Source organism: Papilio machaon, chromosome 26, assembly GCF_912999745.1.
Source record: "Papilio machaon chromosome 26, ilPapMach1.1, whole genome shotgun sequence".
Classification (NCBI taxonomy): Eukaryota; Metazoa; Arthropoda; class Insecta; order Lepidoptera; family Papilionidae; genus Papilio; species Papilio machaon.
This window is the reverse complement of record NC_060011.1, coordinates 4,741,469-4,754,793: the sequence shown is the minus strand read 5'-3', so window position 1 is coordinate 4,754,793 and position 13,325 is coordinate 4,741,469. Positions and strand designations below refer to the sequence as shown.

The following is a 13,325-nucleotide window of genomic DNA, read 5'->3' as shown; positions in this document are numbered from 1 at the left end:
TACAACCGCTTTATTTGCATTTTGTGTTGCTTAATTATACCCGTAGTTCACGCCCTCTAATCTACGTTATTTATGTTACAATGTAAAAAAAAAAACAGTTCTTTAATTTGAAAAAAAAAAGAACAAATTTTAATATTATTTAATGTTTTGTCAAATAAAAAATATTATTTTATAAATTGGTGATTTTGTTTTCTTCAAATTTTGGACTTAATTTTCTTAAGTTAACTCCCGTGCCGACCCTAAAAGGGGTTAGCAATTATGTTGAATCTTAGCGTCAGTAATCCAACGACAATCATCTTTCCAGATATCGGATATCGTAGTGGGCCAAGAGGCGAATGTGACCGCGCGCGAGGCCCTGCTGAGCTGGGCCCGGCGCTCCACCGCCAAGTATCCCGGCGTGCGCGTCGCAGATTTCACGTCCTCCTGGCGCGACGGCCTCGCGTTCAACGCGCTCATACACAGGAACCGCCCCGACCTCATAGACTGGCGTAATATCAGGTAAAAACTTGACAGACTAGACAGATTTGACTTACCTTATAGTCTAAGATCCCGCAGCTGGCAGACTGTTGTTAGTTTAGCAATGTCAGCACATTTTCCTAGCAAAGAGGATTTAAATAGTGATCCTTATGGTCTAAGATCCAATTGCCGCCAGACTCAAGAGACATATCAATAAAATAAACGATGATCAATTATGAAGTCTCGCTTGAAACAAATTTCAAACATTTTACAAGGCATCGTTTGTATTGACAATTTTAAAAATCGTTCTCAAATGTAATTGGTATCCATTTGCAGGTCGAGGCAGGTCCGCGAGCGTTTGGAGACAGCCTTCCACGTTGTGGAGAAGGAATATGGAGTCACTAGATTATTAGACCCCGAAGGTAACATATTAATTATTTACTTTAGCATTTCGTTGATAATTCATACCAAAAGATGAATTTTTTGTATAAAATTGAACTGGTCAGATTAGCCGGTGGTACAAAACACAAAGATTATTTTATCAGATTTCATTCAAACATACAAAATGCATTTTTCAAATAACAAGTGATAAATTTAAAAAGTTGTTACACTCAACCAGCCATATCAAGCTGGAAATTATTAAGCAAGGACTTCCAGTTGGCACAACGTTACGCAAAAATAACTACAACATGTTTAAACATTAAATAGTCAAACCGAGGTACATTATCCGTAAAATAAATTAAAAAATACGTATGTCCTTTATCAAAATTGAGAAAACAAAAATAAATATGAAGTTTTCTGAATTTATAAATAATTTTATTAAATAAAGAATCATTTGATAAAAAAAAAATATTTATAGTCGACTAGCTGTCAAAAAAACTTGGTTAGTAGCCTATGTTCTTCCAGACTATGTTCTACGTCTGTGCTAAATTTCATCAAGATCCGTTGAGCCGTTCCGGAGATACCTTCAAACAAACATCCATCCATCCATCTAAAACATTCTCATTTATAATATTAGTAAGATTTTATAACTTTCTAGAATGCTTATTGGTACATTCGAATTCAGACATTATCTATAAACAAATTTAAAAGTTCACACCGTAAAATTACATCTCTGATTTTAAAAATTGATACTCTTTGCTTACTTATAACCCAACCCTAATTTATAAACTATTCTACAAGTGAATCTAAGGAAAGCCTATCATTTTCTATCCTATAATGTAGCTTGCACTTGTTATTCGTCACGCATTGATTACGAGAGACATCGAATCTTTGTTTTAACTGATTCGATACAGCAAGGAATTATCTTCTTTTATCGAGCGTGACGATTTTTTTTAAGATACTGACGATTGTAAGTGAAATTTGCTACACGGCAAATATGTAACATTTCAAAGGAAACGATACAAGATATTTGTATATAAACAAATAAAGTTTTTTATTATATTGTGTTCTTACATAACGCTTTGGAATGCCTAACGCTGTAATGTATGCCAAACAATTTTTGAAAATCCAAATTAAAAAATCTAAGATTTCAAATAGCTCTCGAAGAATCTGATCTATCGTTTAGAAAACGATTAAATTTTTTTTTTCTACTCTGTTCCTTAAGTAACTAACTTTCACCCGCGACTCTGTCCGCTTGAAATTAAAAAAAAGACTTAAAAAATATCCTATGTGTTCTTCCAAACCTTCTACGTCTATTACAAATTTCATCAAGGTCCGTAGAGTCGTACCGGAGATGCATTGCATGCATTAATCCATCCAACTAAACATTCACATTTATATTATTTAAGTAAGATTATAATAATTTTCGGATCTATCTCAAGGATCCTATAAAAGGCACTGTCAGTAATTCACCTGTACCTACATTCGATTGTTTCTTATTGCTTAATACATACTGACTTGTCTGGTGCCGTTTTATGAGCTATTGTTCTTACGTAGACAGTAATATACTATTATTTGAGCTACGAACAAGTTATCCATTTTAGTCGGCTTTTAATGTATACTGCAAAATTTATTAGGTACGTTTTTTATATAATAAAAATTTTAAAGCGGAAAGATTTCTTAAATCAATCCCAGAATGGTAAAGAGATTAAAATACGATGTAATTTTAAATATACGATTTTTTTAAATTCTAGAATACGTAAGATATCAAGCGTTCTTATAAAATGCCATATTCTGTTATGTTATAAAGTTGTAATTTGTATAATCTAAGTATGAAAGCTGAACTTTATTAAGTCGACACGAGTTTAACTAAATGCGTTTCAAACTGCATTCTCGGTGATTCTTGCAATGTCGCTTATCGTGACATCAAAGCGGTCTCCTTTCTAAGGCAACTGTTATTATTCACGCTACCCTGTATGTACTATGTATGACTCATGGTCGCCCGCGACTTCGTTAACGTAGAAAAAAGAATATTTTTCCCGCATGTATCAGCTACCTTCCCGTTAACGTCTTGTAAATATCTAGCTTTTTCAGCTGTTTCGAAGATCACACGGAACAGACGCAGACAGGCAGACAGAAAAAAATCCGTTATTAGTAGCGCAGAAACATTGTGTGTACGAAATATAATACGTATACGGTACAAAATACGTGCTAGTTGTCAGGTTGCGGAATCCAAAGCCCCTATACTATGATGTACACAAAACGGAGAAAGATGTGCTAGTATTTTTCAAGCCAAATAACACATCGTGTAGATTACATTGAGTTTTTACCTATTTACACAACAACCACTAAATAATCTTTACAACTTATACAGTTTTGTTTATATGACGTTCAGACGAGATCTACGACTTAGCTCACCATAGCTTACTGTATAAATATTAATTAATTTCAGATGTCGACACACACGAACCGGATGAGAAGTCCCTCATTACATATATCTCATCACTTTACGAGACATTCCCTGAGCCGCCCGCGGTTCACCCGCTGTTCGATGCGGAGTCACAGAGACGCGCCGCCGCGTACACCGAGCAGGCGGCCGCGCACCGCGCATGGCTACACGAGAAGTGCTCGCTCATGCAGGTCAGTGTAAACAAGGTTCCATACAAGAATCTTTCAATGTGTCTGCTGACGGCTGATATTGTGTGAAACATATTGTACCTTCTTAGGGAATATGGTAGGAGAAGGAAGACGGTGATAATCTCGTCAAGCATCAACACTACTATAAAGATTTTGAGACTTTTGATTTATAAAATATTTCTTTAAAGGATCGAGCTTTCCCGTCTACACTGATCGAGATGAAGAAACTGCTGAGCGAGAGCACACGCTTCCGCAACGAGGAGGTACCGCTGCGGCAGCGCGAGAAGCAGAAGCTCTTCCACCAGTACCGCGACCTCGAGGTAACACTATACTTCTGCTATATAATGCTATAAACCACAAACAAGACATACCTTGTTATCTGCTATGGGTGTCGCCAGCCGATGATCTAGGCTAGGCACTTCTCCTTCTGGCGACATCCATGCTCTGTTGATATTTCAACCAGAACAATATCAATAATATAGTTATTGGTCAGTTTTTGTAAGATGCATTATGCGTATATTAGTAATGTATTGTATTGTAGCACAATGTATTGTATTGTATTGTAGCACAATGTATTGTATTGTAGCACAATGTATTGTATTGTATTGTAGCACAATGTATTGTATTGTATCGGTGTAGAAATACTTCGAGTGCGTGGGCGAGTGCGAGGTGGAGGCGACGCTGCGGCCGGAGGCGCTGGAGCAGGCGTGGGCGCGGCTGCTGATGGCGCAGCAGGAGCGCGAGAGAGACCTCGCAGATGAGATCCGTCGTCTGGAGCGGCTGCAGCGGCTCGCTGAGAAACTGCACAGGTATGACAACTGGTTATTTTAAATGCGAAATTTTAGATGAATGGTTCAACAGATCTTGATGAAATTTGGCACAGATGCAGACAAAACTATATTTATAATTTGCTCATCCAGGGACATAAAGCAGACAGAATCGGGACTGGAGAACGTAGAGCGTCACATAGAGTCAGAGATCCGTCGTGTGGAGCGCGGAGTTCATCCCGCTGAGGCGAAGTTAGCCGCGGAACAAATAGAGCAGGAGCTGCGAGCTATGGAACATGCCATACAGGACATGTTCCAAGATTGTCACACCTTACGTGAAGGACGGTACCCTCAGGCGACAGACTTACATCGACGGTGAGTCTACAATGTTCTAGAATTATCTAGAAGCTTGTAGAATAATGTAATACAATAATATAGATGATAATTTTATATAAAAATTTTGTCTTTGGAAGTGTGTAATCTCAGATTAATTAAAAACAGACATGTATCAGGTAAAAATATCCAAAAAAAATTTAAGTCATAGATTTGTCCATAGAAATCTGAAAAATTTTGAGGAGGGGACGCATAGACATTTTGACCCTTTCCTATGCTCCCCTCACCCTTCCCATCTTTTCCTTGTTAATTACAGAGTACAACAAATCCACGAGCGTTGGCTGAGCAGTCGTCAGTCATTCACAGGGCGGCTGGTCCCCCGCCTGTCCTCAGTGCGCATGCCAGTGCAGCAGACCACAGTGCGCCGCGAGACCCGCACCGTGCTGGAGACCAGGGTACATGATGCTGACCCCAAGTTCCAGCAGCTGCATCAAGCCACCAAGTGGTGTAAGGAGAGACTGGTGAGTGTCATACCAAAACTTCTACATGAAAAAAAACAATCCAAACCAGTTTTTTTCAATTATTTTTTTTTTATATAGAAAGAAAAAAAGACATTTTTTTTTTTAAATTTTTCACAGAAAAAACTGCATGAATCTGATTACGGCTCCGACCTGCCAACAGTACAACAAGAGCTCGACAAGCATCAGAGAGAGCACAAACAAATAGACCAGTTCCACTCTAAGGTAATACATTTCAGTTCAGTTTATCACTGAACGACATTTTTCGTACAAACACATTTAAAATCTGCATCCTATTAGATATTGTTTCCGTGTAACTTCCAAACAACTACCTTTTTTAAGTTGGAACACCGCCAAATACCCTGATAGTACTCTTAACATTTATTAAAAAAAAAAACATTCTTATATCTGTCTTTTTAAAGAGAAATTGTGGTGACCATCTGATTCGCTGTAATAGCGAAGCGACCGTTGTCTGTAGCCATCCGCAATTACGCTTGCATTATCTACCTTTAATCGACAGAGGAGGGGACGCACAGAAAGATAATATTTCCCTTTACTATGCATCCCCTCCTCCGACAAATCCCTATCCCATTCCCATCCTTTCCTGTATAAGAAAAGGGTAGGAAAGGTAAGAGGACTAAAATTAGTCCTCCGGCACTACACTCATCACACTGTACTTGTAATTACTTCCACTTGACGCCTGTCTTCTGTGAGGTTGTGGTATTTCACTGAGCGAGGACAATTCGTGCAACTGATGTTGTTGCTGTATTGTACTTGATAAAAACTAACTCCTACTACTTATTTCTCTATGTTTCAGGTAGAGCAATGTGTACACAACAGATCAAACTTTAGCGGTGAAGAGCTAAACTTGTACAACCAACATTTGAGTCAGCTGCAAAAATTGTATGCTGAGCTGCTTTCTACTAGTACTAAACGGTAATCTCTCTAATAAATAGTTTCGTCAACAGTTAAAACAATATTTCAATGACTTTTACGAATAAGGACCAATGTATAAATTAACAAGTTTTTAGGAGAAGCTCTCAAAGTTTCAACCATATAGGAAAAGATGAGCACTTTTACTTCAGCAACATTTACATCTGTAAATGTGTATTTATGTTCAGTGCATGTTGTTAATTAAACTAAGAGGTAGCTTTTAACATAAAAAAGTAAAAATCATCATCATCAACTTGCCTTTATCCCTATGGAGGGTCACAGTATGTACTCCTCCATACATCTCTATCAGCCGTCATATCTGAATTTACCTCCTTCTTACACATATCCTCTTTCACACAACACATCCATACTTTCTTTGATCTTCCTCTACCTTTATATCCACATTCAATCTCATTACTTTTTTGTTTATATAAAAAAGTAAAAATCATTAATTTGTTAATTAACAAACCAAAAAAGCCCTACTGAGTATACGTCTTTGACACTCAGTAGAAGAAAACCAATCGAATGAGCTCTCACATTTCAAAATGAGTTGAATGGTTTATATTCCAAGTGATTACAATTGACGTACATAAAAACCAAAAAATGTACTTACGGGCAAAAATATTACCCTCCTGAGCCAATCGGGTAATAATATTGAACAAAACATTGTTTTCTAGAAATGTGTATACAAAATTCCTAGATTAATTTAAAAATAGACACTCCTCAAGTGGAATCAATTTCGCGTTTCGTTTGATTGTGTCTGTGCCTAATTTTAGTCCACATCCCTTTCCACCTTTTTTCTGATTGGGAAATGATGGAAAGCTGAAGTGAATTTGACGGAGTAGGGGACATAAGAAGAGGAAATATTCTCTTTCTGAACGTCCCCTCCTCCATCGAGTAATATTAAAAAATAATAATAACAAAGTACTGCTAAAAAGACAATTGATCCTTCGAGTCGGATATTTAAGAATAACACAGTTGTCTTTATTATTTGGAAAATATTTTTTTTGTTTCAACAGTATATCAGACCTGGACGCCTTACAAGACTTCCTGCAGTCGGCCACAGCTGAGCTGAACTGGCTCAATGAGAAGGAGCAGGTGGAGCTCTCCCGAGACTGGGCGGACCCGCACATCAATCTGCCCGCGGTACAACATTACTATGAAGTAAGTGATAGCTTTTACCCATGACTTCGTCTGCGCAGAATTAAAAAAAAAAAGGTGATAAGTTTCTCATGTGTTACTCGGAACTATTATGTTCTATATCTGTGCCAAATTTCAAATAAGATGTGTTTAACCGTTGCTGAGTTTTCGAGTAAAAATATAGAAACAAAATAAACGTCTCCCAAAGGAACTGTTTCTGTAATGATAGATAGCCTATATATGTTCTTCCAGACTATGCTCTATATCTATATGTATGCCAGATTTCATCGAGATCTGACGTTTTGGGGATACCTTCTAACAAACATCCATCCATACATACATCTAAATTTTCACATTTATAATATTAGTAAGAAAGATTCTTTGAAGTCGTAACCGTAATTTTCAACACCCACTTTGTATTTACGTTATATTTTAGTATATATTGTGATTTTAGAAAAAATCCCATCAAATATTTTTTTAGAGTAAACTTAGCTTAGATATTTAGAGCTAATTCACATATTCATTTGTCCCATATGTTTCATACTTCATTACAAAACACTATGTACAGTAAATAACACACACACATCAAACTTGTATATATTAACTAGCTGTCGCCCGTGACTCCATCCACGCGGAATTCAGAAAAAAATTAATAAAAATAAACAAATTTCAACAAGATCTGTTGAGCCTTTCTAGAATTATCTTCAAACATACATACATCTAAACATTCGCATTTATAATATTAAGTATGATTCTTAGCTTAGGAATTTAGCTATCCTTTTACCGAGCATATGCAAAAGAAAACAGCATGTGAATTTAAATACCAATCTCATTGTAGGTGTGGCCTATCTAAAGTGGGCGTTTCCTTCCAATATTCTTTACTAGAATCCTCTTTAATTAAATAACCATAAAGCATCTAATTTAGACTGTATTTTCCTGTTTTTTTTTTTAAATAATTTAAATATTACACTCCCTTTTGTATATGCACGGTTTGTATTTATTTGACTCAATGTTTCTTTTTTTTACGCAAGCATTCGTTTGGAGATGATAAAGAGGTTTGTTTCAAATTATTAACACTGAATTTAGTTTTTATATGTGCCAGTATTAATTCTGAAGCTCGTGATTCTGTTTGTTTTAATTTGAACTTTATAGTCTTTAGTAATAGAGTTGTTTTTCGTACAGCAACTTATGTCTTCATTGGAGAAGAGAGAGCTACAGTTCAGCAATGTCATAGACCGCGGAGAGGCTCTCATAGCACAGCATCATCCTGCTACAAAGACTATCGAATCACATCTGCAGGTTAGTAGAGATAAATGGATAGATTTCAGATTAATAGTGGTAGACGTCAGAAACAACGTCTGTTGGGTAGACGAATGGCCCTCACCTGGAAATACCATGACTACACAGAAGACAGGCCTCAAGTGGAAATCATTCCGTCTTTCGTCTGATTAATGTGGTGCTGGAGGTCTAATTTTAGTCCTCCTTCCCACCTTATTCTTATTAAGGAAAGAATGGGATGTGGATTTGTCGGAGTAGGGGACGCTTACTAAGGAGAAATATTCTCTGTCTGTACGTCTCCTCCTCTGTCGATTAAAGGTGGGCAACGTGTCTACAATTGCGGATGTCTATGGAAAACGGTCGCTTCACTATTTAGTCGTATTCATGTGGCGCGTTTGCCAAACTTTTTATAAAAAAAAAGTTCTTTGCCTCAGAAAGCTTTATTTAATTATTTAAAAATGATTACTGGAATGGATTGAAGTCACAATTGTTGTTAAAATTTTTAATTTTAGTTGAATTTATTAGATTATAGAAAATGTGTTTTTGCTTATCGTTGCACTTTTTATTTTACTTCTTTAATATAACATTATAAAAATTACACATTGATATAAAAAAACAAACTTTACTATTTGTAAATATTTATGCATATTTCTTTCAGCTTTCTTTTGGAATAAAAAGGATTTTGTTTCATTTGTATTCTTAAAAATTAATATATCATTTGAATTCTTTCTTAGGTGATGCAATCGCAATGGGCTTGGGTTCTGCAACTTACGTTATGTTTAGAAACACATCTAAAACACACCACACAGTACCATAACTTCTTTGAAGAGGTTAAAGAAGCAGAGAAATGGATACAAAAGTAAGTAATAACTTTAAAAATAAACGGCACCAAAATAGACATTTCATTTGAATCAAAAATTACTCTTTTTTGTAACACATCTTAACGTATTTTTTGAAAATAATATTTTAACAAATGTCATATTTTCAGACGTGAAGAAGCATTGAACTCGACTTTCTCACAGTCAGAGTTCACATTAGACCAAGGGGAGAGACTTCTGAAGGGTATGCAGGAGCTGAGGGAGGAGTTAAACGCGCACGGGGGCGTGGTCTCCCGCCTGGTGGAGGAGGCGCAGGAGATACGTCCGGTGAAGCTGCGCCGAGCTCCTGTCACACGACCGCTGCGTGCAGAGACTGTGTGCGCGTACAAACACGCTAATGTAAGCTTTTTTATTTATATCTGTCTAGCTGTCGCCCGCGATTCCGTCCGCGGGGAAATGTAGCCTATGTGTTCTTCCAGATTATATTCTACATGTGTGTGTAAATTTCATCAAGATCCGTTTGAAAACAGGTGTAAAGTGAAAACAATTTCACGTTCAGTAATTTTAGTCCTTTTCCCATCCCACTCTTATAAGTAAAGTATGAGGCAGTGGATTTGTCTGAGGAGGGGACGCATAGGAAGGGGAAGTATTCGTAGGTAGACAACGTATCTGCAAATCTTTGCTTTAGCAAATCAAATGGCCGCTTAGTATTTTGCCACCTTATAATATAAAAAAAGTAATAATAATAATAAACGATATGTTTTTTTTTTTATAAATATAGGTGGCAGTAGAGAAAGGTTCATCAGTGACAGTAGTAGATAACTCTGGCCGCGTGCGTTGGCGCGTGCGTGTGGGGGGTGCGGGGAGCGAGACCGCGCTACCTGCCGCAGTGCTGGCGCTGCCGCCGCCCTGTGCGGACGCCTTGCACGCTGCTGATGCACTGCGTACTGCTTACGATAGGGTTAGTATACAGAAACGCACACATAGTCAAAGACAAAATATACAGTCTTAATTACTCAATTATAACGAAATAACTCTTCAATATTAGTGTTTATAATTGTATGGATATTATAGTAAAGGCGAAGAGGTGTTTTTTGGATTTAATTAAGCGTGTACCATGTATGTAACATACGAATTGTCAAATATTTAAAAAGTAGACTTTTCTGCTAGTAAAAAGCTAAAAAAAACAAAAAAAATATTAACTGTAAAAAAAAGGAACTCACTATTGTAATTAAGCATAAATAATATATGCAAAAAAGATTACGAACCAATAGTCTGTAAATGCTATTTGTTCTAATAAAAAAAAATATGTTCTAATAAAAAAAATTAAAAAAATATGTTCTAATAAAAAATACTAGCACGTCTGTTTGCGTTCAAGTTCAGCTCAAATTTAAGATAGCACATTTAGAGAAGCTTCTTTCTCTTTTAATAACAAAAATAATTCACATATATAAACTAGCTATCGCCCGTGACACTGTCCGCATGACATTGAAAAAATTCTTTATATCCCCTGTGTTCCAGACTATGTTCTCCATCTATACCAAATTTCATCAAGATCCGTTGAGCTGTTCTGGAGATATTTTCAAACATCCATCCATCCATTTGCATTTATTTTAGTGAGATTTATCTATATACATATGTCATATTATTTTAACCTTATTTATGTAAATATTTCTGAATAACGTAAATGATTAAAAATAACTACACATGTGATAAATTTTGTTTATTTTAAAATTTGATTGTAAATTTCATTGTAATGTATATAACATTGTATATAAATATAAATGTATTTGTTAGTTTTATAATATTAGTGTTTTTTTTAAAGGTGATACAGTTATGGCAGAGAAAACAACTACGAATGCGTCAGAATATGATATTTGCAACTATCAAAGTTGTTAAAGGATGGGATTTCCCACAAGTAAGTTAAACATTGAATTGAGACCTTACTAATAGTAACTTTATCACTTATTTAGTGCCAAATTTCATTAAGATCCGCTGAGCCGTTCTGGAGATACCTTTAAACAAACATCTGAACTTTCGCATTTATAATATTAGTAAGAATTGAGACATACTTATATCTATGTCCCAGTTTGTTGCAATGGGAGCGGAACAACGTCAAGCGATACGTCGAGCACTTAATGAAGACGCAGAGAAGTTGCTAAGTGAAGGTGACGCTGCCGACCCTCAGTTGAGAAGACTGCGGCGTGAAATTGATGACGTCAACAGACTATTTGACGAGTTCGAGAGGAGAGCACGAGCTGAAGGTGAGTTAAAACTTTGCTATAGAAAAGAGTCCTAAGCCTAAACAAGTTATTGAGGTATTTTAACTGTTTTTCGTTTGCTATTGCTATCTTTAGATCAATTTAATTTGAATTAAATTGAATAAAAATGATTCGAGATGGAATATTGATTATAGCTGAAGGTTTTTTTCATTTTTCTTTCATCATCTCCAAGACATTATCCCATTTAGTGTCTGCAAAACAGATTGTCTTCTTTCAAATGAATCTATTTCATATGGATTTAATATGGAACTAATTGTCCTATGAACTAAATCTTCACGACATCAAATCTTTACTTTACATTTAAATAATTACTGTAGAAAACATTGGAGTACTTAAAAAACCATTAGTTTCAATCCCAGTTCTAGATCTCTTTGAGTGCTGTTTTATTTTAAATGACTTCAAATAATTGTAAAGTGCATCTTAACAATGCATATTGTTTTTATCTTATATACTCGTAGATTCCCTATTTATTTTACTATTTGAAGAAATTTAAAATCTTTCAAAACTCTCTCTCTCTCTCTCTCTCTCTCTGTCTTTTACTCTACCTTTTTCTCTTTTTGTTCTATCTCTCTCTCTTTATCTTTATCTTCTAAGCTTCTATTCCAAACGGAGACAGCGCCGCTATAAATCTTTCTTAACATTATTATAAAAACACTATCTTTCGCCCGCGACCACGTCCTCGTGTAATTAAAAAATAAACAATGTGTTCTTCCAGATTGTATTCTACGTCAAATTTTATCAAAATCTATTGAGCCGTTCTGGAGATACCTAACAACAAACATCTATCCATCCATCCATTTAAACATCTATATATATAAAAGAAAGTCGTGTTAGTTACACTATTTATAACTCAAGAACGGCTGAATCGATTTGACTGAAAATTGGTGGGCAGATAGCTTAGAACCAGGAATAGGACATAGGATAATTTTTACCCCGTTTTCTATTATTTTTTTTATTTCGCGCGGACGGAGTCGCGGGTAAAAGTTAGTTTATAATATTAGTAAGAAACGAAGTTCTTACTATATACAACAGTAAATAACAAATTGTAATTCAATTAAAAAGTTAAGAAAAAAACATTCGTTTGGATTGAATTAATTGAAAAATGAGTGTCGCCGAACATATGTCGTGCGACCTCGTATTTGAAGTTCTCCTTCGATTTAATTTTGTGTCCTTTTTAATTTGTTTATAACAGCGTATGCGGCGAAAACATTAACCACTCAATTAACTAAATTCTCTAAAGAATGTTTTGTATATAAATGATCTAGATTTTTGTGATCGTAACATGCATGTTATTGCAATATATCTAACCTTCATCCATTATTATTTCATAACTAACGGTCACCCGTCTCTGCGTCAGCGCAGAAAAAACAATATGCCCGCGTGCATTAGCTACTTTCCCATCAAATACCTTTAAAATCGTTCCAGCAGTTCAGAACAACCCGGAACAAAACGCGAACTTGCGGACAAACAGACAGACAATAAAATTTAAAAATAGCTTTTCATAGAAATACATGTTCGCGAAATGTGTTTTTTTTTTCGATATTACATTCAGACAGTACAATTTTAATAATATTATAGATTTGAATCGTCAAATCCTATTTTTTTTTGATAATTAACTTCTGCACGAAAACAATTTTTATCGCAGTTTTTTTTTTTATTAAACTAGCTTTTACCCGCGACTCCGTCCGCGCGGAATAAAAAAAAATGCACACAAGATAAAAAAGTTCCTATGTCCGTTTCCTGGTTCTTAGCTACCTGCCCATCAATTTTCAGCTAAATCAG

The 13,325-nt window shown here is 35.7% G+C and overlaps 1 protein-coding gene across 1 annotated transcript in view; it reads left to right on the top strand.

Annotated features, from left to right (window-relative positions):
• The window catches only part of LOC106711916, a 149,167-nt gene that overhangs the window by 48,961 nt on the left and 86,881 nt on the right, over positions 1–13,325 (top strand). Inside the window, exons 7-22 of the mRNA XM_045684582.1 lie at positions 305–498; positions 793–878; positions 3,290–3,477; positions 3,663–3,794; positions 4,114–4,283; positions 4,395–4,616; positions 4,891–5,095; positions 5,213–5,317; positions 5,910–6,028; positions 7,045–7,189; positions 8,348–8,464; positions 9,178–9,302; positions 9,432–9,660; positions 10,043–10,222; positions 11,087–11,179; positions 11,351–11,525. Of these exons, the coding sequence (XP_045540538.1) occupies positions 305–498; positions 793–878; positions 3,290–3,477; positions 3,663–3,794; positions 4,114–4,283; positions 4,395–4,616; positions 4,891–5,095; positions 5,213–5,317; positions 5,910–6,028; positions 7,045–7,189; positions 8,348–8,464; positions 9,178–9,302; positions 9,432–9,660; positions 10,043–10,222; positions 11,087–11,179; positions 11,351–11,525 (2,485 nt within the window). The remainder of the gene's footprint in view (positions 1–304; positions 499–792; positions 879–3,289; positions 3,478–3,662; positions 3,795–4,113; positions 4,284–4,394; positions 4,617–4,890; positions 5,096–5,212; positions 5,318–5,909; positions 6,029–7,044; positions 7,190–8,347; positions 8,465–9,177; positions 9,303–9,431; positions 9,661–10,042; positions 10,223–11,086; positions 11,180–11,350; positions 11,526–13,325) is intronic.